Source organism: Nycticebus coucang, chromosome X (assembly GCF_027406575.1).
Source record: "Nycticebus coucang isolate mNycCou1 chromosome X, mNycCou1.pri, whole genome shotgun sequence".
NCBI classification, from domain to species: domain Eukaryota; kingdom Metazoa; phylum Chordata; class Mammalia; order Primates; family Lorisidae; genus Nycticebus; species Nycticebus coucang.
Window position 1 is genome coordinate 1,319,465 of NC_069804.1, and position 25,074 is coordinate 1,344,538.

Below are 25,074 nucleotides of genomic sequence, written 5' to 3' on the forward strand. Positions count from 1 at the left end.
CAATAAATTGTGGTTTATGTACACCATGGAATATTATGCAGCCTTAAAGAAAGATGGAGACTTTACCCTTTTCATAGTTTACATGGATGAAGCTGAAACATATTCTTCTTAGCAAAGTATCTCAAGAATGGAAGAAAAAGTATCCAGTGTACTCAGTCCTATTATGAAACTAATTTATAGCTTTCATAAGCTATAAACCCAATTATAACCTAAGAATATGGGGAAAGGGAGAGAGGGAGGGGAGGGGAAGGATGGGTGGAGGGAGGGGCTCAGCAGTCACTGTGCAATGGAGCTACTAATGTCCAGACCAGTTGAGTTTCTGTGACAAAAATACCATAAACTGGTGTAAAGAATATACATTTATTCTCATAGTCCTGAAAGCCGGAAGATGAGGATGCCGGTGTGGCAGGTGCTGTGAGTGGTGGGGACTCACTCCTGGTTCATAGATGGAGCCTTCTCACTGTATCCTCACATGGTAGGAGGGGTGAGGGAGCTCTCTGGGGGCCCTTTATAAGGACACTGATCCCATCCATGAAGCTCTATCCTCCTGACCTCATCACCTTCCAAAGACTTCACCTGCTAACTCTGTCACCTTGAGGGAGAGGTTTTCAATGTACATGCAGACCATAGGGTCCTGTCTCTAAACCCCCATAGTTCCCTTGGCCCCCCCAGCCCCACCTGCACCAACTTCTCTTCCTTCCCCAGATCCCCTGTATAGAGAACATAGTCCATCCTGAAGCTTCCTGCTCAGCCGATCATCCCCTTCCCCCAGTGCCGGGCACAGCTGGAGAGTCCTGTTCCACCCCTGACTCGGGCCCAGAGGTTCTCAGCCAGCCAGTCCCAGATGCTCAGGACTTGGTCAGCCCTTCTGCTGCACTTGATGACCCCTCCGTGTCTGACGGCAGCCTCTTTCTCCCAGGTAGCTCTTTCTGTTTTCAAGCAGCTGGAGACATTCTCACCACAATCCTCCTGGAAACCTGAATGTCTTAACTTCCCAGCAAGGGCGTCACCTCCTCCGCCACAGAACCACTTGGATTAATAGCCATCAGCTCACAAACAAGTTGAGGAAGCCAAGTCTTAGCGGCTAGGCGGCTCTTGTCGGGTATGACAGGTCCGGAGTGACACAGGGACACTGGAGTGAGGACGGAGGGAACTCCGTAATGAGGGTAATGAGCCTTCTGCCCTCTCCACAAAGCCTGTTTCCAACATCTGGCCTCTAATGCTTCCATTGGGGCTGCTGCCCACATCCCCAGAGACAAAGGAGAAAGAGCAGAGACAGATGAGTCACGTGGCCACGTTTGAGACTCTCAGCAGCCCCTCCTCGCAGCGTGGTTAGTTGTGGCAAAAGAGTGCAGTAGAAATAATTCAAGTACAAATGAACAGAATGATTTGGGATACATGGTGTGCTGTTGAAAGCCTAGAATGGAGGTGTTTCTGACTGTACTTTAAAGATCACTTAGGGCTCTGGTTCCCAACTGCTAGGGCAGGAACTGATGTCTGTCCCTGGTCTGGTAGGAAGCAGGGTCACACAGCAGGTAAGTGCCCCCAAAGTGACAAAGCTTCATGGTATTCACAGCCCTCCCCATCACTCCCGTCACCCGAGAGCTCTGAATCCTATCAGATCAGGAGTTGCATTAAATTCTCATAGGACCATGAGCGCTACCGTAGACTACATGCAAAGGGTTGACATTGCATGTTCCTTATCAATAAGAATCTAATTCCTGATGCTCTGAGGTGGAGCTGAGGGGGTGATGCTGGCGCTGGCGAGTGGCTGCAAAATACAGATTATCATTAGCAGAGAGATTTGACTGCACAAAGAACGTAATAAATCAGTTGTTTGCAGACTCACATCGAAAGCAACTGCTGCTAGGTGGAAAAATTGTCTTTCCTGAAACTGGTCCCTGGTTCCCAAAAGGTTGGAGACCTCGTCTTTAATTCACAGATGTACTAAGCCTAGCTCTGTCTCCTCATGGGAGTTGGGTTGTATGAGCTCCAAAAAGTTGTTTTGGGGTCCTAATCCCCTCAACACCAATGCCCGTCATTAGGAAATAGTGTCTTCTTGGGAGGGTGAGGCTGGTGGATTGCCTGAGCTCATGAATCCAAAACCAGCCTGAGCAAGAGTGAGATCCTATCTCTAAAAATAGCAGGGTAGCTCGGTGCTCATAGCTCAGTGAGTAAGTAGGGTGCTGGCTACATACCCTGAGGCTGGTGGGTTCGAGCCTGGCCCTGGCCTGCTAAACAACATGATAACTGCAACAAAAAAATAGCCGGGCATTGTGGTGGGTGCCTGTAGTCCCAGCTACTTGGGAGGCTGATGCAAGAGAATCACTTAAGCCCAAGAGTTTGAGGTTGCTGTGAGCTGTGGCTCCACGGCACTCTACCAAGGGCAATGTAGTGAGACTCTGCCTCAAAAAAAAACACACACACAAAAAAACATAAAAATAAAAATAGTGGGCATTGTGGCGGGTGCCTGTAGTCCCAGCTACTGGGGAGGCTGAGGCAAGAGAATTGCTTCAGCCCAAGAGTTTGAGATTGCTGTGAGCTGTGATGCCATGGCACTCTACTGAGGGCAACATAGTGAGACTCTGTCTCAAAAATAAATAAAAAGTAAATAAAAATAAAAATAGCCAGGCATTGTGGTGGACACCTATAGTCCCAGCTACTGGGGAGGCTGAGGCAAGAGAATCACTTGAGCCCAAGAGTTTGAGGGTGTTGTGAGCTATGATGCCATGGCAGCCTATTGAGGGTGACAAAGTGTGACTCTGTCTCAAAGAAAAAAAAAAAAAGGAAATAGGATCTTTGTTTATGTAATTAAGATATAACCCCAGCGACATCTTGGTTTTGGACACCCAGCCTCCAGAACTGGGAAAAAACTGTTGTTTCGAGCCACCTGGGTTGCACTGATTTGTCGAAATAATCCAGAAATGAATATACACCCCTATTGGTCCCCCATATCAAGGACACCCAGGGGCTGTTCAATTCATGAGATGGTTAATCAATGATAGTGATCAAAGAACATGTTGGTTGGCATCAGTCCTACGGCTGATATTTTGAGGGCACGGCCGGGCTATTTCAGGGGTCTGACACTTCAAGGGCAAGGCAGGTGGGCAGAGAGCCAGGGCGTAAGCCGTACCTTAATAAGGCTAATGGAACTTTTCTAGCATTATCCGTCTTTGTTGTGCTCGGAGGCAGGTGGTGGGCAGCTTGGGGTGGCAGCTGCAGCTGGTGGCCAGCCCCCAGCTTGCTAGGATGCTTGGCTCTCTCACAAGCAAGGACGTCATCATTGCAGAGCTCCCCAAGGCTCGGCCAGTGTGGGAAGAGGATGGGCTCCCCTGAGGACCCCGCCTGGAGCCTCCTGAATGACTATTGCCACGGCTTTATGGTGTCCCAGGTATGGGGTCCATGGGATGTGGAACGGGGAGATGGAGACCCACTTCTTGCACTTGGGTTCCCGGGGATGTGTCCACATCCACAGACCCCATCTCAGCAGGCCAGTCATTAAAGCTTAAAGTAAGACAGATAGGATTATAAAATAGACACGAGTGATTGAACCGCAGCTATGGACGCAGTGGGAACATTTTGTGGTAGAGAAATGCATGTGTTTGTTCATGGACGCGCCGCATAACAGGGTGAGGTGTTTCAGACAGGTGAGTTGTGAAGATGCATCTGCAAGGTGCCATTGGGTCATCACTTGTCACTGGATGACAATGGGCTCCAGGGAGGATGCCAGACCCCCATGGTCAGATATTGCAGGAGCCGTTCACACGAAATATCCAGAACAGGTGGATCCTTGGAAAGTGGATTAGTGGTTTCCAGGAGCTGAGGGGTCGGGGGAACAGGGAATGAGTGCTGAAGGGGACGAGGAGGGTCTCTCCTTTTTGGGGGAGGGAAGTGTTCTGAAACTAGACAGAGGGCGTGGTCCCATAGCCTTGCCGATGTGCCAACTGAATCGTTCACTTTTAAATGGTGAGTGGTGAATTTTGTGCCGTATGAGTTTTCCTCTGAGAACAGAGACACATGTCAGAGTTCGGTCTTATTTCTTCAAAGATTTGGCAATGTTAGGTCTGTTGAAAAAGGACCCTAACCACTGGGGTGGTCCCTCACAAGCTGGCGAGGATGCTGTGTTTCAATAGCAGCTGCATTTTGAATCTCTGTCTGGTGGGTCTGGGAGAAGGGGGAGCATCTCCAAGCACCAAATATCTACCAGCACACGCAGGTGGAATTACAGCATCTGAAACTTGTGTTAGGGGGGTGCGGCTTCTCTCCTTGAAAGGTGGGTTTCCTCTTGGTATTTTTTTTTTTTTGAGGAAAACTTTAATTTTGAGAGTTCAGACCTGCACCGTGTGGGCAGACAGATGCGTGAAGGGTTGACCACCTATGTAGCAAGTCAGGATTGGGGATGTTAGCAGTTTCTTCTGTTCACGGAGCCACGGGGTCCTGAGTTGCCACTGTGGTTTGGGTGTGCGTTCGTGGCTAAAGGGAGTGCTAAGTCTCAGGTGGGGGTCAGTGAAAATTAAAGTCAAATGTCTCCCCCATTTCCGTTCCTGACTCCTCTGAATTCTACACACAGGCTCCCAAGTGCTAATAACTGACTCCTGTTTTGGGGCCAGTGTAATAGCACAAGGGGCTTTTGTCTACAGAAGCCGCAGGAATTCATTTCCAGGATATGTTTTGTCTGAATATATCTAGCCCCATGGGGATGCCCAGTGCCGGTACAGCACCTGCTGCTGGTTCAAAACGGTGTCGTGTGGGTTACAAATCTGGAGAGAAAAGTCACTGCAGCACACCTCATACCGTGTTGCCACGAGTTTAACAGAACAATTAGTTAATGCAACCTCAGAAGAAGAAGAGCTTACCCGGGCATAATAGGATAAACCTTAGTACAACTTTAATAAGATAAAACTTAATAGAACCTTAACTGAAAAAGTCTTAACACAGCAGGAATAATAAAATTGTAACAGGCTACACGAAATACAGCCTTAATCGAGCGAGCAGTTAGCATAACTTTCACGGAACAAGAATTAATACAACCTTGGTACAATAAAACTTAACACAACCTAATAGCACAGAGTTCACGCAATCTTAACAAGGCAAGAATTGATACTAGGTACCAAGTTAATAGAATGAAGTGTAATACAAACTTAAAAAGAGCTAATAAAACTTCGACAGAATAATACATCAACTGTAACAGGACAAGAGTTAATACAACATTAATAGGGTGAAATGTAAAGTTCATTAGCCGAGCAGTTAGTGAATGGACCTTACCAGAACAGGACTTAATGCAACCTTAATAGAATGTGTTTTGGGTGGCACCTGTGGCTCAGTGGGTAGGGGGCCAGCCCCATATACCGAGGGTGGCAGGTTCAAACCCAGCCCTGGCCAAATTGCAATGAAAAAATAGCCAGGCATTGTGGCAGGTGCCTGTAGTCCTCCTTGGGAGGCTGAGGCAAGAGAATCACCTAAGCCCAGAAGTTGGAGGTTGCTGTGAGCTGTGACACTCTACAGAGGGCGATAAAGTGAGACTCTGTCTCAACAAACAAACAAACAAACAAAAAAACCCAGAATGTGTATTAACACAACTTTAACAGAACTACAGTTAATATAACCTTAGCAGTAAAGTAAAACTTAATGACCCTTACCAGAACACTTGGTTAATTCAGCATTAATGAAACAAGAATTGATACAGTCTTAATAAGAACAAAACTGAACGGATAGGATGAAACTTGATACACTTTCAACAAAGTAATTAGTTAACACAAAATGAACAGAACAAGAATTAATATGACCTTCCTAGAACAAGGCTTAATTCAGGCCTTCTGTTAAGGGTGCATTTCATTTTATCCTCTTAAGGAGAAAGCCTTAAGGATTAAACCTTAGGAGGATAAAGGAAACGCACCATTACAGAAAAGTTAGTTAACAAAACTCACTAGGACAGGATTCAATACAATCTTAAGAGAGTGAGTGGAAACGGAAACTTAACAGAACATGAGTTAAAACAACCTTAACAAGGGCTCAGGTAACCTCACCAGGGGGAGAGTTAAGAGCACTTTAAACGGTGGTCTTTCCACAGATTTGCTGGCCACCCCTGGGAGGTGGGATTCAAGGGGCCAGGGGTGCTGCTCAATGCTCCAGGCGCCCAGGGCAGCCTCCCACAGCAAAGAACCACCAGTCCCCAAATGCCGTAGTTACACAGTTGAGAAATCCCACGGGAAAAGGGTACGACTTAATGGAATCTAAGAGGTGACATGGCAGGTTTCACTCCATCACACGCACAGGGTTTTAGGGCTTTCCAAGAGGTAAGGAAACACTCGCTTCTGTGGCTCTGGCAGGAGCAGGTCTTATCGGCAGTCACGTCCACACGCCCATTGGGCGGTGTGACTCCTAAGCGCTGAAGGACGCACAGAGTCCCAAGAAACTGTCCTTCTGAGTGGCATATTCAGGCACCACGTCAGTGAGGCCACCCACTTTGTGGCACCCAGCAGAGCAAACAGCGTGTGCGTGAGAAAAAAAACGCATCACTGATTGATGGATTTATTTTTTATAACTTATGGATCATTTGAAGGCGTGACTTTGCACAGAGAGATAAAAGAAGGAAACAGCCAAGGTTAACTCTTTTTAAGGCTGTGGTTCAGGGGCCCCAGGCATGTTCACACAGCTCTGCAAATTTTCATCTCCCTGGAGTGAAACGTGTCTCCACGGAACTCTAGCTTCATGATCTTTCCTCCTCCGGCCCCAGGCACCCAGCACTCTGCTTTCCATCAGAGTTTGCCTGCTCTGGACATTCCACATAAATGGAATCACGCATAGTGTAGCTTGTTATATGCAAAAACTGTCTTCAAGGGTCCTGCCTTGGTCACAGCCCACTGTGCGGAAAAACCCTATTTCGTTACCTGTTCACATCTGGATGGACACGTGTGTGGCTTCTGTGTCTGGGATACCGGGGGGACTGGAGGGAACGCCACCATGGACACGGGTGTGCAAATATTTCCCCAAGATGCTGCTTTCCATTCTTTGGGGTGTAATTGCCAGGGCATTCCACCATCAGCCCCACTGTTGTACATGGTGGCCTGGTTAAAAGCACGTCCCCTCTGACCACCCATGGCGCATGTGTCTCTGTGGGCATGGACCTGACAAGTGTGTTTCTCTCTCTGTCGCGGCGCTGAGGTTCTCTTTGCTGCCTGTGAGCTAGGCATGTTCGACCTCCTCACTGAGGCCCGGGAGCCCCTGGATTTGTCCACGGTGGCTGCACGCCTGGGCACCAGCTCTCACGGCACGGAGCTTTTGCTGGACACGTGTGCATCCCTGAAGCTGCTTAAGGTAGAAACAAGAGGAGGAAGAGGTAAGAGCTTGTGGCACTTTTGAATGGGGCATTTGAGAGGTGCAGCCCACTTGGGCAAGATCAGAAACACTTTCAACTTTGTGGGCTCTGGGGAGTCAGTGGCAGCTACAGAACTGTGCTCTGGCAACATCAGAACAGCCTGAGATGTTTTGCAAATGAACAGGCACTGCCATGTTCCAATAAAACTTTATTTACAAACACAGGTGGGGGGCTGTGTTCAATAGCACATGGGCTGCAGTTGGCTGACAACTGTTACAGGGGTGTGCAGCCTTTTATTTTTGTCTCTGTTGCACATTGGAAGAAGAGTTGTCTTCTAAGGGGTGGGGTATGGAAGGAGGGAGTGCGGAGAAGGGAGAAATAAAGGGAATGGGGGAGGTCGCAGTGTAGGAAACACCTCTTGGGATCAGGACACAATTATAAGAGGGACTTTATCTAACACATGCAATCAGTATAACCTAATTCTTTGTAGCCCCAATGATTCCTAAACAATAAAAAAATATACACAGGTTCAGCACCCATAGCTCAGTGGTTAGGGTGCTAGCCAGCCACCTACACCGAGGCTGGTGGGTTCAAACCCGACCCCCGCCAGCTAAAACAACAATGACAACTGCAACAACAACAACAAAAATAGCTGGGCATTGTGGTGGGCACTTGTAGTCCCAGCTACTTGGGAGGTTGAGGCAAAAGAATCGCTTAAGTCCAAGAATTTGAGGTTGCTGTGAGCTGTGATGCCACAGCACTCTACAGAGGATGACATAGTGAGACTTTGTCTCAAAAAAAAAAAAGAAAGAAAAAGAAATACACAAACATTAACAAAAGTTGATTAGCAAAAAAAAAAAAAAACTGTGCATATTTTTTTGTGATATCCATCTGACACCAAAGATAAATAATAAAAAAAAAAGTCCTCACAAAATCAGCATGTGGCTCATAGGGTGCAGGTTGGACACCCCTGGTTTAGAGTTTGCAATGGTGGTTGTGTGCATAGCCACTCTGAGAAGTATCCAGCAAGTGAGAAAAAGGAATGGAGGAAAAAAAATGACAGTGGAATAGTCACCCGTCATTTATTGTGAGTTTTTTTTGTTTGTTTGTTTTAGACAGAGTCTCACTATGTCATCACAGCTCACAGCAACCAACCTCAAACTCTTGGGTTTAAGCGATTCTCTTGCCTCAGCCTCCCCAGTTGCTGGGACCACAGGTGCTCCCCACAACGGCTATTTTGTTGTTGTTGTTGTCGTCATTGTTGTTTTAGCAGGCCCAGGCTGGATTTGGGTATGTGGCCGGCACCCTACCCACTGAGCTACGGGTGCCACCTGTTATGAAATCTCCTTATTCTGGTGTTTAGTATGATGAGTGATACCAGATGGTCAGTTTGGGGCTTTGTCTTTTTTATGTTTACTTTGCAAAGTTCAAGGTTATCAGGTGGCACCTGTAGCTCAAAGGAGTAGGGCACCGGCCCCATATACTGGAGGTAGTGGGTTCAAACCTGGCCCTGGAAAAAACTGCAAAAAAATAAAATTAAATAAATAAATAGAAAATAAAAAGAAATAAAACAAAATCTACCCTCTTAAAAAAAAAATTCAAGGTCATCAACCCGTGTCCACAACTTCATAAATCCTCAAAATTGCAACATCTGCCAACCTTTGTTTGGATTGATACACAGATGAACAGGCATGTGTGGTATGGTTTATTCTAAAATCGACACTCCTGTTTGTGTGTATTTTATTTATTTATTTATTATTTATTTATTTATTCATACAGAGTCTCACTCTGTCACCCTGGGTAGAGTGCTGTGGGGCCATCACAGCTCACAGCAACCTTATTAAGTCTTGGCCTTGAGTGATCCTCCCATCTCAGCCTCCTGAGGTGCCGGGACTAGAGGCAGCTGCCGCCACGCCCAGCAAGGTTTTCTATTTCAGTAGAGATGGGGAGACCAGCTCAGGCTGGTCTTGCATTCTTGAGCTCAAGTGATCCACCCGCCTCGGCCTCCCAGAGTGCAAGGATTACAGGCATGAGCCACCATGCCTGGCCTGTCCATATTTTAAATAATTTCTTATTTATAAACATGCACAGACTAGAATACAGGTTTTGTTTTGTGCCTGTTCACATTCACGCATTCTCTGCCCAAACTTCCCATGGGGTTTGCAAATATAGGGGCTCTGACCTGTCAATTTGCTGGCAGTAGGTACCAGACCCTGGTTGGATCTGGGGTGGAAACTTTGGGGATGGGTCCACTTGACCAGGAAGCTGTCACTGGAAGTCAGGCAGGGTGGAGCTGGCTAAAGCCACCCCAGGGTCCTTAGACATCACCCCACTGCCACCCCCGCCCTGATGTCACGCGGCCCCAAGACATGGTAATTTATAAAGAGAAGACATGTATTTGTCACAGTTCTGGAGGCTGCAAAGTCTGAGCTCAGGGTGCCATTGGGTTCACTGTCTGCTTCCAAGGTGCTGTGTCCTTGTGAGAGTGCTCGTGCAGTGTCCCCACATGGTGGAAGGCACAGGGGCCAAGGCCATGATGGCGTCCTCTAGTCCCAGCACCTCAGGAGGCTGAGATGGGAGGATCACTCAGGCCCAAGACTCTGAGGTTGCTGTGAGCTGTGATGACCCCACAGGACTCTACCCAGGTGACAGAGTGAGACTCTGTATAAATAAATAAATAAATAAACAAACAAATAAATAAAGCAGACAAACAAGAGTGTCGATTTGAGAATGAACCAGACCACACACGCCTGCTTTTTTGTATATCAACCCAAACAAAGGTTGGCAGACGTTGCAATTTTGAGGCTCTATGAGGTACGACAAGTGATGAGGTCATGGAAGCCCTTTGAAGCCCCTTGACAATAGCAGCAATCCAGTTCACAAGGAGGGAATCCTCATGGCCTCTTTCGGGCCCCATCTCTGAACAATGTCACAGGGGTGACCCTTCATTTGTGCAGGGGACACAGTCACCCCATGGCCAAGACTGTGGCCACAGAGGCAGAGGATGTCTGGGCTCTGGCTCAGGGGTCCAGGCATGTGACCCTCGAGTATCACTAGCCAGGTACCCACCAAGTGTTGGGATGGGTGGAGTTCAAGGTAGCGTCTTCTTCTTCTGGAACAAGGAAAGTCATTGCCTGTGTCCCCAGACAATCACAGAGGTAACACCAGCAGGAGAGGACCATGCAGAGACCCAGGCAGAACAAGGAGCCCTGGGGATGACCAGCTACGGGAGCAGGAGAAACAGATGTGGGGTCAGACTCAGTGGCCGCAAAGATGTGGGTGCTGATATGGAAACGGGGCCCCCAGATGCCCACCTGCAGCCTCCCTGCTCAGGACAGAGCCTCCAGGTGGCCCAGAAGCAAAGGATCCTGGGTTTCCTGCCTTCAACCTTCATGCAGGGAGCATCAATGCCATCCGAAGGCCTGGGGCCATGCCCTCTCGCCTGCTGTGGTGAAAACACCGGCATTCACGTGGGTTTGGGCACCTCCCACTCTTCTGAGCTCTGCAGAAAAGTGGTCTCCCTCCCACATCTTACTTTTCTTTGGAAGAGTTGGGATGACGCCCCATTTGTCTCTTTTTTTTTTTTTTTTTGAGACAGTCTCACTATGTTGCCCTCAATAAAGTGATGTAGCGTCACAGCTCACAGCAACCTCCAACTCTTGGGCTTAAGTGATTCTTTTACCTCAGCCTCCCAAGTAGCTGGGATTACAGGTGCCTGCCACAACACCTGTACTATTTTTTTTGGTTGTAGTTGCCATTGTTGTTTGGCAGGCCCTGGCCAAGTTTGAACCTGCCAGCCCCAGTGTATGTGACTGGTGCTGTAACCATGGAGCTACAGGTGCTGAGCCCCATTTGTCTCTTTTTAAATCAGTTCTTATCGGCGTGCTGCCAACACTGGAGATAACCTGGACTCCAAGGTGTTTTCTTTCTGTTCTTTTTGTGTTTTTTCAGCTTTGTATCAAAACACGGAGCTCTCCAGCACCTACCTGGCCAGGGTCAGCCCCACATCTCAGTGCAACATGCTGCGGTACATGGCTGGGACAACCTACCGGTGCTGGAGCCACCTGGCTGAGGCTGTGAGGTGGGCCTGGTGTGTGGTGTCTATAGGTTGGACTGCATCTTGGGTGCCCTGGGGGCTGGTAAAGAAGAGGGCATCTGCGGAGGAGAAACGTTAGCGCTTTTGTAGAGATAAGCATGGCGGTGCAAGAAAGGGAAGCCATAGCAGGTGCTTGGAATTCCTCAGTGCTGACCCACACTGTCCACTTAGTTCCACAGGGATGTGTCAACTGGGGGAAGAAGTCTAAGCCACTTTGCCAGGTGAAAAAGAAGGTAGAAGGATGATTCAGATGAGATGTGCTCCGGCTGTCAGTGTTTTGCTTCATGCCAGCCTATTTCAACCCTGGCACTCTTGACATTTGGGGCTGGGTAACTCTCTGTGGTGGGGCATCCTGTGCACTGTGGGGTGCTGAGCAATATCCGTGGGTCCTTCCATCAGGTGCTGGCAGCACCCTGTACCCAAGTTGTGACAACCAGAAGTGTCCCCAGATATTGCTGAATGTCCCCTCAGTGTAAAATGGCCTTCAGTTGGCAACTACTGTGATAGACAAATACATAGATAGATAGATAGATAGATAGATAGATAGATAGATAGATAGATAGATAGATAGATGGATAGATAGAAAGAAAGATAGATAAATAGATAGATGAGATGGATGGATAGATAGATAGATGAGATGGATGGATCAATGGATGGATAGATAAGAGAGATAGATAGATAGACAGATAGATAGATAGTTGGATAGATGAGATGGATGGATAGATAGATAGATGAGATGGATGGATGGATAGATAGATAAATAGATGAGATGGATGCATGAATGGATGGATAGATAGATAGATAGATGAGATGGATGGATGGATGGATAGATAGATGAGATGGATGGATAGATAGATAGATAGATAGATAGATAGATAGATAGATAGATAGATATATGAGATGGATGGATAGGTAGGTAGGTAGATAGATAGATAGATAGATAGATAGATAGATGGATGGATGGATGGATGGATGGATGGATGGATGGATGGATGGATGGATAGATAGATAGATAGATAGATGAGATGGATGGATAGGTAGGTAGGTAGATAGATAGATAGATAGATAGATAGATAGATAGATAGATGGATGGATGCATGCATAGACAGATAGATAGACAGATTAGATGGATGGATGGATGGATGGATGGATAGGTAGGTAGGTAGGTAGGTAGGTAGATAGATAGATAGATAGATAGATGAGATGGATGGATAGATAGATAGGTAGATAGATAGATAGATAGATGAGATGGATGGATGGACGAATGAATGGATGGATAGATACATAGATGAGATGGATGGATAGGTAGATAGGTAGATAGATAGATGAGATGAGATGGATGGATGGATGGATAGATAGATAGATAGATGAGATGAATGGATGGATTGATAGATGAGATGAATGGATGGATGGATGGATAGATAGATAGATAGATAGATGAGATGGATGGATGGCTAGATAGATAGATGAGATGAATGGATGGATGGATGGATAGATAGATAGATAGATAGATAGATGACATGAATAGATGGATAGATAGATCGATGAGATGGATGGATAGATAGATAGATGAGATGGATGGATGGATAGATAGATGAGATGAATAGATGGATAGATAGATCGATGAGATGGATGGATGGATAGATAGATAGATAGATGAGATGGATGGATGGATAGATAGATGAGATGAATGGATAACTAGCTAGATAGATGAGATGAATGGATGGATAGATAGATGAGATGGATGGATGGATGGATGGATAGATAGATGAGATGGATGGATAGGTAGATAGATAGATAGATGAGAAAAATGGATGGATAGATAGACGAGATGGATGGATGGATAGATAGATAGATAGGTAGATAGTGTAATAGGTATATAAATAGATGATAGGTAGATAGACTAGATAGATAGCTAGGATGGATGGATAGATAGAATAGATGAATGTATGGGTGAATAGGTATATAGAATGGATGCATACCTAATAAATGATAGATAGATGGATGGAAGGAAAAAAAGAAAGAAAGAAAGAAAAAGAAAGAACGAAAAAAGAAAGAAAAAAGGAATAGATGGATGCATGGATAGATGGAATAGATATATAGGTGGATGGGTGGATGAATAAATAGATGAATGAAGGTAGATAGGTAGATAGATGGAATGGATGAATGGATGGATGAATAGATAGAATGGATAGATAATAGATTATAGGTAAGATAGAGAGGTAGATGGATGGAAAAGAGGGATGGAAAGGAAATAAAGGAAAGAAGGAAAGAAAGAAAGAAAAAGAAAGAGATATATAGGTGGATGGATGGATAAATAGATAGATGGATAAACAGAGGGACTATATAGATGGATGGATGGATAGATAGAAAAGATGGATGATAGATGGATACAGAGATAAGTAGGTAAGATGATGGATGGATGGATGGATGGATGGATAGATAGATGGATGGATAGGTAGACGGATGGATAGATAGATAAGTGGATGGATGGATAGATAGATAAGTGGATGGATGGATGGATAGATAGATAGATAAGATGGATGGATAGATAGATAGATGGGTGGATATACAGAAATGTAGATAGATGGACTGGGTGGATATATGAATGGATGATAGATAAAAGATAAATGGTAGAAGACAGATGGGTGGATAGATGGATAGATAGACAGATGATAAATACACAGAGTCCTTATGCTAAGGCAGCGTTTCTCAAACTTGGCACTCTTGGTATGGGGGTGGAGCTGAATGACTCTGTGGAGGGGCATCCTGTGCTAAGCAGTGTCTGTGGGCCCCACCCACCAGATGCCAGCAGGTCCTGCTAATCTAGTGATGACAGCCACAACATCCTAGACATTGACAGAGGTCCTCTGTCATAGCAGCTCCACAGTTCCTTTCTTCATGATTTTAACTTAAATTATCCTGGAAACTTACATGAAAACACTGGGACCCGAGTCTTTTGGAAAATATGCAACTCTAATTATCAGGGTTATCATCCTCACCTGGTTTAATATTTATATTCTAAAATGTGGTACCCACAAGGCTCACCTCATGCTTTTTCAAGCATCTCTGGGTGGCTGAGTGGCAGGTTGCTGGTGAGATAAAGGACAGGGCCTGTGGGACAAAGTGCTTGAGGCAGGGGCCTGAAGGTTGGCATTGTGGGGGTTTCCAGGGGTCTCACGTCACAAGCAGGGGGGCTTCCTGCTACAAAAATCTCCTCTTCCCTGCTGTTTCCGCCTCATCACCGCTGCCCGTGGAGCCTCCTGTCGTGCAAGGAAGGACTGCCAGTACTCTGATGTTTTGATGTTGGAAGTCACTCAGCTAAATAATAATAATAATAATGATAATGGGCAGTGCCCAGTGACACCAGCTGTCTGTGCAGTGGCCAGATGCCAGGCGGTGTTACAAGGCCCTGACTGAACATCCTTTCTCGTCTCTTTAGTTTCTCACTGATGTTCATTCCTTCCTGGGTCACCTTGCACCTTCAGCTCTGCACAGGGCTCATTGGTACACTGGTTAGGAATTTCTCTGTGTGTGGGTGACTTGTTCATATTTCCTGTTTGTTCCACGGAGGATTTAAGGCGGGGATGTGTGACCTCCTGTGTTGCATGCAGTGATATGCAGTAACTAAGTTCTTCGCCTTGTTTTTCAGAGAAGGGAAGAATCAGTATCTGCAGGTGTTTGGGGTTCCCTCCGAAGAGCTCTTTAGCGCCATCTACAGGTAATGCCAACCACGTTGAAACCACCGACTGGGAGAGGTGGTTTTGCTTGTTTTGGAAGGACTTAACAAGAATCAATCCATGTGCTTCTCACGGGACAACCCTGTATTCAATTTAAAATAACAACCTCCCTCTGCCCTCTAGATTTCGCCATTCTGATGTTTGCATTGCTCAGATTCCTGAGTGGATACTAACTGGCCGTTCCCTCGAAGGGACCCCATAGGAACCCCACATTTATTTACGTAGAGAATGGAGGTGCTGTTTTCCCTTTGACTAGATGTACCCAGGCAAGGCTGTGGCTTTTTGCTTCACATTGCTCATGTGGACACAGCTTTGGGGTTTGCATGAAACGGTGGTGTCAAAACTCTGAGCTGGTGGTGAAATAATGGACACAGCCAACGTTTCTGGCTGGCTGAGGACTATAGTAGCAAAGGGACCCGTTCCCCCTTCCCCTTCCTGAGCCTACTCCACGTTGCTGCCTGCGGTGTCCTCAGAGGATTTTGCACAATCTTACTCACAAGCATGGTTTTGTGTCCCAGGTCAGAAGAGGAGCAGTTGCAGTTCATGCGAGGTCTGCAGGAGGTCTGGAGCATCGCTGGGCGGCGTGTGCTGACTGCCTTTGACCTGTCACAGTTCCCTGCCATCTGTGACCTTGGCGGTGAGTGCCTGTCCCAGATGTCAGAGCTGTTTCTCACCATCCCCGGGTGGGGTGTGTCAGCTGGCCATGGCTTTTATCTTCTGGGTTCTGGCTATTTGACACCTGCAGCTCTGCTGACCCTGGATGGGTCACACTCTGGGCCACTGTCCACCTGCCCTCAGGCAACTAGGGACAGCCGTATACCCCAGAGCCTGAGGAAGTCACTCACACCAGGCAATCCTAAGTCTGCTCACTCCACCTCAGTTGTTCCTTGGATTGCATTGGAAAAACTGCTTCTCACTTTACCTTACCATTTGCTCCGCCTCCTGAGCAAACCTGTTGCCCATATGGTCTCCACATTGTGGCTCTGAACCCTCCTCTTCTGAGGACCTGTGAGTAACAAACCTTTCCATTCATTGTCTCCTTATGTGCTGGCCCTCTGAACCCCAAATTATGTATGAATCCTCAGTTTTATTTATTTATTGAGACCGAGTCTCACTATGTTGCCTTGGCTAGAGTGCCGTGGTGTCACAGCTCACAGCAACCTCAAACTCTTGGGCTTAAGTGATTCTCTTGCCTCAGCCTCCCAAGTCGCTGGGACTACAGGTGTCCGCCACAACACCTGGCTATTTTTTCGTTGCAGTTGTCATTGCTGTTTATCTGGTCTGGGCCTGGGCCCGAACCTGCCAGCCTTGGTGCATGTAGCTGGCGCTGTAACCACGGGGTTGATCGGGCGTCAGGGTGCATGGAAGGTCGTGGGTTCCTCTCTGAAGTTCCGGTGTCTTGTGTCCACTTTCCAGGTGGTTCTGGGGCTCTTGCCAAAGAGTGCCTTGCTCTGTACCCTGAGTGTAAGGTCACCATCTTCGACATCCCAGAAGTGGTACAGATGGTAAAGAAGCACTTCCCATCCTTGGAGGATGAACGGATTGGCTTCCACCAAGGTGGGTGCCCTTGTGCTGGCTTGGTTTCCGATGTGACCTAGATGTGATCTTGGAGCTCTTGAGGGGCTGTATGCTCACAGGAATGGTGGCATTCTGCATGGCACGTCCTGGACCCTTGAGATACCCCCTCATTAGGCTTAAAGCAGCCTGATAGTCACAATGGACGCACAGGGGCCTCGAGGTACACAGTTTTCACTTCCAAGGAGATCTCAGGTTCACTAAATTTCTCAATTCACAAGGGAAAGAGAAAGCATGTTCTGAGGACATGTTGCTGCTTGTATCACCTGTGTCCTGTGTCCAGGCTCCCAGGAGACTCGGCTCCTAATGTCCCTCATTGATAGAGGGCAGAGGCAGGGAGAAGAATGGCTTTTACACCTTCAAATAATTGACAACCACATCAAAAGAAGAATATTACTTCACAACAGGTGAAAATTATCCAAAACCCAAATTTCTGTCACCCTAAAAAGAGCTTTGAATTTTAATCATTTTCTTAATGGGTGGAAAGGTGTTTTTGCTTCTGTTTATATAAAGTTATCTACCTAATATGCAGTGTCGGACCTCTTGGGCTACAAAGCTTACTGTATTTACTACGTAGCTCTTTATAGAAAAAGTCTGCATGAAGCAGAGAAATGGAGGGGAAAGAATAGGGGAGGAAGGTTGGATGGAGGGAGGGTAAACGGCGGGACCACACCTATGGCGCATATTGCAAGGGCACAAGTTAAATCTATCAAGTATAGAAGACAAATGTCTTAACACAATAATCAAGTAAATGAGGCGAAGGCTATATTAATTAGTTTGATGTAAGCACTCCAAATAAAAAAATCAACACACTGTACCCCACATACGCATAAATGTGTTCATGATCTATGTGTATATGACTTAATAAAAGGAGGAAAAAAAAAAGAAAGAAAAAGTCTGCAGATTACTGAGGGAATTCGATGGTGCCGTATTGGGGAATCCAATCAGGCTGGCAGTTTGCAATTTCTGCTATTTGTTTGGTCACTTCCTCAGAGTCATTTGAAAGAGTTTCTAACGAAAAACAAAAGTCTATATTCCTTTGAGAATCTGCCCAGCAGATTTTTCTATAAAGAGCTACACAGTAACTACTGTAAATTTTGCAGCCCCCGAGGTCAAACTCGGTATCTGAAGTAGATACCTTATCAGAGGTCCTCAAGCTTTTTAAACAGGGGGCCAGTTGACTGTCCCTCAGACCGTTGGAGGGCCGGACTATAGTTTAAAAAAAAATATGAACAAATTCCTACGCACGCTGCACATAACTTATTTTGAAGTAAAAAAACAAAATGGGAACAAATACAATCACACCGCCTCATGTAGCGTTTGAGGACCCCTGCAATGAATAGGAGAGAAAACACATTTCCACCCATTAACAAAAAAGAAAATTGGTTAAAAGTCAAGGCTCTTTTTAAGGGGACAGAAATTTGGCTTTCAAATAATTTTCACCTGTGGGAAGCAGTATTCTTCTTTTGATATGTTTCCCAATTATTTTAAGGTCTAAAAACCATTCTTGGATTTGGAGAATCTCCTGTCCCTGACCTCTCTCCTGCAGGCACGTTAGGAGACGCCGTGTCTCCTGGGAGCTTGGACACAGGACAACGGTGACAAAAGCAGAAATATGTCCTTGTTCCCTTCTGAATTTGGATATTTGGTGAAGCTGAGGTCTTCCTGGAAGTGAAAATAATTAGTCACTATAGAGGGAAAGCCAAGGGAAGTTGCTTACTGAGGAGCCTGGCGGGGGTCACACGTGGCCTGAACTTGGACTTCAGGGACATGACAGGTGTATCGAAGCCACAGGCCCTGTCTGTTGATCTATGTGGTGTGGACCATAATCCTTGCGGAATTTCCTTGTGGATTCCAGAATTTTGGTGTCTCCCGTGTGTACAGTTTGGGGTGGAACATATCAGATAAAGGTGAAAGTGGCACCGACTAGGACACTGGGCTTAGTAGTTTATTTTTGGGTTCATTTATTTCATTTATTTTCATTGACAAATGACAAATTGTGTCTCCTTACCATGGAATGCGTGACGTTTTGGTATAGGTGTCCATCATGCAATGATGTATCACTCTGCTGAAGGCACCCATCCCCTCACACGCTGACCATGTGTGCGGTGAGGATGTTGAGAATCTGCTCTCTCAGCGATGTTAAAGAATATAATACATTTCTGGTAGTTGTTGTGAGCATGATGTACAAGAGCTCTCTTGAACTTGTTTCTCCTGTCTAATTGAGATTTTTTTCTCCTTTGGCCGGCAACCCCCTCCCTAAGACCCTACCTCCTTGTAGCGACCATTCGACTGTTTTTCTGAGATTGGTTTTCTCAGATTCTACATATGAGTGCGATTGAGCAGTGTTCCACATCTGTCATTCACCACGATGTCCTCCAGCTTCCTCCGTGTTCTTGCAGATGGTAGACCTACTTGTTTTTGAAAGCTAGATAGTATTCCCCTGTGTGCACACACACATCCCCTCCCTCCGTGCATGCATCAGTGTACACTCGTGGGGAACACCGATGTAAACAGCTTTCTCATGGAAGGCTGAGCTGAGATCCAGAAGAATAAGAACAAACCAGTTTTGTGAAGGAAAAGAGACTTCCCTGGGGAAGAGACTGCATGTGCAAGGGTCCTGGGGCAGGGAAGCCCTTTATCACTTTCTAGTGATGTATCTACTCTCTCTCTTGCAATGCTCCTTTCTCTGGGTGTTACGAGTCTGCAAACAGTGCTTGTTGTCTGGAAGAACAGGAGACAGGTGATTTAGCAACCTCGGTTAGTATTGAGGCATACTGCATTTTAATGGAAGTTACCAAGTGTTAGGGGCTCCTAAAACCAACCTCAGGTTTAATAATTTGCTATAAGGACTCACAGCGCTCAGAAATGCCACCGTTCTTGTGGTTATTGTTACAAGGATACAGATGGCAGTTAAGCAAGTCAGAAAGAGGCACGGATCTCCTGGGATCAGGCCTAGGAGACAGCTGACATTAGCTTCCAATCTTCTTCCCTGAAAAGAGCTGTCTGACAGGGCTTGGCCCACCAGCAGGGCTCACCGAAGCTTTGGGGTCTGGGGATTTCATTGGGGGTTGGCCCCACAGGCGTGCGTGACCACTTTTATGGCTGGGTTTAGTTCTCTGTCCTTCCAGAAAACACACTGGGCTTGGCGCCTGTGGCTCAAGCGGCTAAGGCACCAGACACATACACCTGAGCTGGTGGGTTTGAATCCAGCCTTGGCCTGCCAAACAACAATGACAGCCGCAACAACAACAACAACAAAATAGCTGAGCATTGTGGCAGGCGCCTGTAGTTCTAGCTGCTTGGGAGGCAGTGGCAGGAGAATTGCTTGAGCCCAGGAGTTGGAGGTTGCTGTCAGCTGTGATGCTACAGCACTCTACACAGGGGGACAACTTGAGGCTCTGTCTCAAAAAAAAAAAAATCAGAGGCCACATTGGTCAGGTGGCTCAACACCTCCCCAGGAAATCCATCCCACTGTTAGCGGGGATTACACAGATCTGGGGTAAATTCTTTTTTATTTATTTATTTATTTATTTTTGTAGAGACAGAGTCTCACTTTACCGCCCTCGGCACCGTCACACGGCTCACAGCAACCTCCAGCTCTTGGGCTTATGTGATTCTCTTGCCTCAGCCTCCCGAGCAGCTGGGACTACAGGCGCCCACCACAACGCCCGGCTATTTTTGTTGTTGTTGTTGTTGCAATTTGGCCGGGGCTGGGTTTGAACCCACCACCCTCGGCATATGGGGCCGGCGCCCTACTCACTGAGCCACAGGTGCCGCCCAGATCTGGGGTAAATTCTTAAGAGGCAGGACATTCTGAGAGATCAGAGTTGCTGGACCAGGATTCATTCTTTCTTTGGAACATGCAGGGTTTGGACAACAGAGGTCTGCTGAGTCAGCTCTGCAATGCATAGGGCTATCTATGGTCTCTCCCAAAATTGGGAGGCTTTTTGTTTGTTTGTTTTTATTAGATAGTATCTTACTTTGTCACCCAGGCTGTAGCTCAGTGGCATCATCATAGCTCACTGCAGCCTCAAGCTTCTGGGCTCAGGTGATCTTTCCACCTCATCCTTCCAGGAGCTGGGACTACTGGTGTGTGTGTCATCAATCTGGCTAATTAAAAAAAATTTTTTTGGTTTTTTTTTTTTGGTGACATGGGCTCTTGCTATGTTGTGTCCAGGCTGTTGGTTGTCCAATCCTCTGTCTTCGTTTCCAAAAGTGCTGGGATGGGTGACAGGTGTGAGCCACCGTACCTGGTCTAACGTTGGTAGCTTCTGATTTTGTAGGAAAAATATATCAAGAGATGAGTGTTTGACACCCCAGACCCACACCATGAATCTCTCTTGGGTATTTCTTTTCAACACAGACCACAGGTCTTAACTGCTTGTTCAGCAGACTTCATCAGACAAGAGGTGACCAAATGCCCAGGGCGACATTTGCAGATTTGAGATATATCAGGAATCGTGCTTTGGCATGGGACATCCAGGAAAAGGGGTTAGTCTTCCAGATGGGCAGAATAATCCTGAATATTGAGCCTTCTTGATGTTCAGGCTTAGGTCTGTGGATCACATACTGGGAATACCTGGGTGACGACTGGGGGGTCTTTGCACACAAACCCTGACCTGGTTTGAAACCTGGCTGGAAAAACTGCTGAAAATAAATAACACATGCTGGTTTAAAGCATAATGTCTGAAAATGCCTGCAGAAGTTGTACATGAACTCAGGCTGAGTAAACTGAGAAAACTCAGCCTCTCTCTGGCCTCTTCAGAAGGCCTTTCTTGATCTCCCAGAAAGGTACAAACACAAAATGTAAAACTCCAAAAGAGTGGAAAGAATCCCAAGTCCCCAGGAGGATTGGATAGGGAGAGAGAGGCTGGGCAAGTGGCAGGGGGTTGCTAACAGATCATACAACTGACAGCAGGTTTAGAAAGAGGGAGGGAGAAGCCAGTTCTATCTCTGAAGGGGAAGTAAACCTCGTTTCCTAATCTAACTACATAGGAAAAGTTCAAAGAGTTCAATCCCTCCCATCTGTGGAGTCTCAAATGCACAGGCCTAGTGCAGCCCATCCCGGCGTCTCCAGGTTCTTTCTATCCTCTGTGGTTTTGACAAACCCCCCAGGGATTGTGTCCATCTATGAGTCATCCTCTATATACTCCAGGATTGAGGTAGGGTGCCCCCTTGAGAAGTCAACCTGTCTACCGCCCACAGGTGACATTTCATGTGGGAACAGGTTTGTTCAAATGGGATTGGACTACGGTGCCTGTCCTGTGTTGCAGGAGATTTCTTTACAGACTCTCTCCCGGAGGCAGATCTGTACATCCTGGCCAGGGTTCTGCACGACTGGACGGATGAAAAGTGCTCAAACCTGCTGCAGAAACTCCAGCGTACCTGCAAGCCAGGTAGGTGGTGGAGGCCCAGGTTAGCAATTGTTGGTGGTTCAGGGCAGAATTGCAGCATCTCACTGGAAGGCATTACCAAATTCATCTCACAGGTAAGAGCTTACAGCCTGCCAGTCCCCCCAAGGGCTTCCTTCCACATAAGCCCAGCAGAAGCTCTGTATGCTGACCATCCAAGGGACTGTATCAAACTGGTCATTACACAGGCATGGTCAACATAAGGAAGGAGGCCTGCTGTGCTGACACGCTTGTGTGATGGCGTGTCTATGAAAATTAGGTTGCCTTAAGAAGGTGGTCAGCTGCAGATGTTCTGCTGTAGTTATAACAAAGTGATATTAATTTCTGCTCTAAAACCAAAACCAGCGAAAGAAGGAAACAGTCAAATCCCTTCTAGCATATCAGTGCCCTCACCTGGCCAATTTGCTTCATAATTGTGCCAACCTCTGTGTGATGGGGACAGTGCCCTGCTGTTCTGGAAAGTCCATCCATCCTGGTGATCCATGGGAACATGGGCACAGCCTCTGTGTGTGATGGGGACAGTGGCCTGCTGTCTTGTGAGGTCCATCCATCCTGGTAGTTCATGGGGACATGGGCACAGCCTCTGTGTGTGTGTGATGGGGACAGTGCCCCACTGTCCTGGGAGGTCCATCCATCCTGGTGGTCCATGGGGACATGGGCACAGCCTCTGTGTGTGATGGGGACAGTGGCCTGCTGTCTTGGGAGGTCCATCCATTCTGGTAATTCATGGGGACATGGGCACAGCCTCTGTGTGTGTGTGATGGGGACAGTGCCCTGCTGTTCTGGATGGTCCATCCATCCTGGTGGTCCATGGGGACATGGAAACAGCCTCTGTGTGTGATGGGGACAGTGGCCTGCTGTCTTGTGAGGTCCATCCATCCTGGTAGTTCATGGGGACATGGGCACAGCCTCTGTGTGTGTGTGATGGGGACAGTGCCCCACTGTCCTGGAGGTCCATCCATCCTGGTGGTCCATGGGGACATGGGCACAGCCTCTGTGTGTGTGATGGGGACAGTGGCCTGCTGTCTTGTGAGGTCCATCCATCCTGGTGATCCACAGGGACGTGGTCACAGCCTCTGTGTGTGTGATGGGGACAGTGCCCTGATGCCCTGGGAGGTCCGTCCAACCTGGTGGTCCATGGGGACATGGGCACAACCTCTGTGCGTGTGTAATGGGAATAGTGCCCTGCTCTCTCATGGAGTGGATCCATTCTGGTGGTCCATGGGGGTGTGGGCCTCAGTCTGTGATGGAAAATATGCCTTACCCCTTTCCAGGTGGTGGCATCTTGGTGGTTGAAAGCCTTCTGGATGAAGACCGACGAGGTCCTCTGACCACGCAGCTCTACTCCCTGAACATGCTCGTGCAGACGGAAGGCCAGGAGAGGACCCCTACCCAGTACTGCACACTCATCTCCTCTGCTGGCTTTCGAAGCTTCCAGTTTAAGAAAACTGGGGCCATTTATGATGCCATTTTTGCCAGGAATTAACTTCCCTTATGGATTGTGGGTGTGGAACTACAATCAAAATGTAAAAATAATAATTATGAAAACACGGGTCTTGATTACATTTGTCGTTGTTGGTGCTCACACAAAAAATGATAAGAAGTTTCTCTCCTTCACTTTGTGGACTTTTCCACAGGGTCTGCTCAGGGCTGCCCTGACGGGGGTGTGGTCCAGCTCTGCCACTTACTTTGGATATAGCCGTGGTCCTCCTTGTGCTGTGAGGTGGGGCTCAGGTGTGCTCCTAAGTGGTGCCTCTTAGAAGCTACACCCTGGGCAGAACTTCGGGACCTGTGGGGTATGTGGTACCAGCAGGTGCTTGTGAAGCATAGAGCCCTCCTTATAGGCTAGTTCATTTGAGTTCTGTGACTTATTACTAATGTCATTTCATCAGTGAGAAAAATCCATCTGAGACAGTCTTGTCTCTCGTCTACAGATTCCTAATCATATCTCTTTATGTAGTCACTGAGAGGGGACTGAGGCACTTGCCATCTGATTAGACCTTACCCCTTCTGTGGATACAGAGAAATCAGAAGACGCTACAGAGGACACAAGGATCATACCCTGCCAACCTAGATAATCTAGGGTCATTCACCATCTTGGGATTATTAATTAAGTCACACTTGCAAAGTCCATTTTGCTATGTAAGGTTGCACATTAACAGCTGCTGGAAATTGGGATGTGCATGTGGACATCTTTGGAGATGTGATTCTGTCTACTACATGGGCTTAGGACATGGACATCTTTGAAGCATTACCTTTCTACTACATGGAGATTAGGACATGGACATCTGTGGAGACATGATTCTGTCTGCCACATGGATTTAGGATGGGGACATCTGTGGGGACATTATTCTGTCTCCCACATGGGATTAGGACATGGACATCTTTGGGGACATTATTCTGTCTACCACATGGGATTGGGACGTGGACATCTTTGGGGACATTATTCTGTCTCCCACATGGGATTAGGACATGGACATCTTTGGGGATGTTATTTTGTCTCCCACATGGGATTGGGACGTGGACATCTTTGGGGACATTATTCTGTCTCCCACATGGGATTAGGACATGGACATCTTTGGGGACATTATTCTGTCTACCACATGGGATTAGGACATGGACATCTTTGGGGATGTTATTCTGTCTACCACATGGGATTAGGACGTGGACATCTCTGGGGACATTATTCTGTCTCCCACATGGGATTAGGACGTGGACATCTTTGGGGACATTATTCTGTCTACCACATGGGATTAGGACATGGACATCTTTGGGGATGTTATTCTGTCTACCACATGGGATTAGGATGTGGACATCTCTGGGGACATTATTCTGTCTCCCACATGGGATTAGGATGTGGACATCTTTGGGGACATTGTCAGCTTAGCACAGCTAGCTTCTCCCTTGTTCATCTCCTGGGGCAATCATGTT

The 25,074-nt window shown here is 47.0% G+C and overlaps 1 protein-coding gene across 2 annotated transcripts; it reads left to right on the forward strand.

The window, feature by feature from the left end:
- The first annotated feature begins 856 nt into the window (after positions 1-856).
- ASMT (acetylserotonin O-methyltransferase) lies at positions 857-23,772 on the forward strand. 2 transcript variants are annotated; one of them, XM_053580082.1, is made up of 8 exons: positions 857-919; positions 7,165-7,339; positions 11,270-11,399; positions 15,067-15,135; positions 15,673-15,791; positions 16,571-16,711; positions 22,006-22,128; positions 23,418-23,772. In XM_053580082.1, the coding sequence occupies exons 1-8, from the start codon at positions 881-883 to the stop codon at positions 23,627-23,629; spliced, it is 1,008 nt and encodes a 335-aa protein (XP_053436057.1). In that variant the 5' UTR covers positions 857-880; the 3' UTR covers positions 23,630-23,772. The 2 variants fall into 2 exon arrangements, with proteins under 2 accessions (XP_053436057.1, XP_053436058.1); XM_053580083.1 differs by lacking the exon at positions 857-919 and adding an exon at positions 3,051-3,391.
- The last annotated feature ends 1,302 nt before the right edge of the window (positions 23,773-25,074 follow it).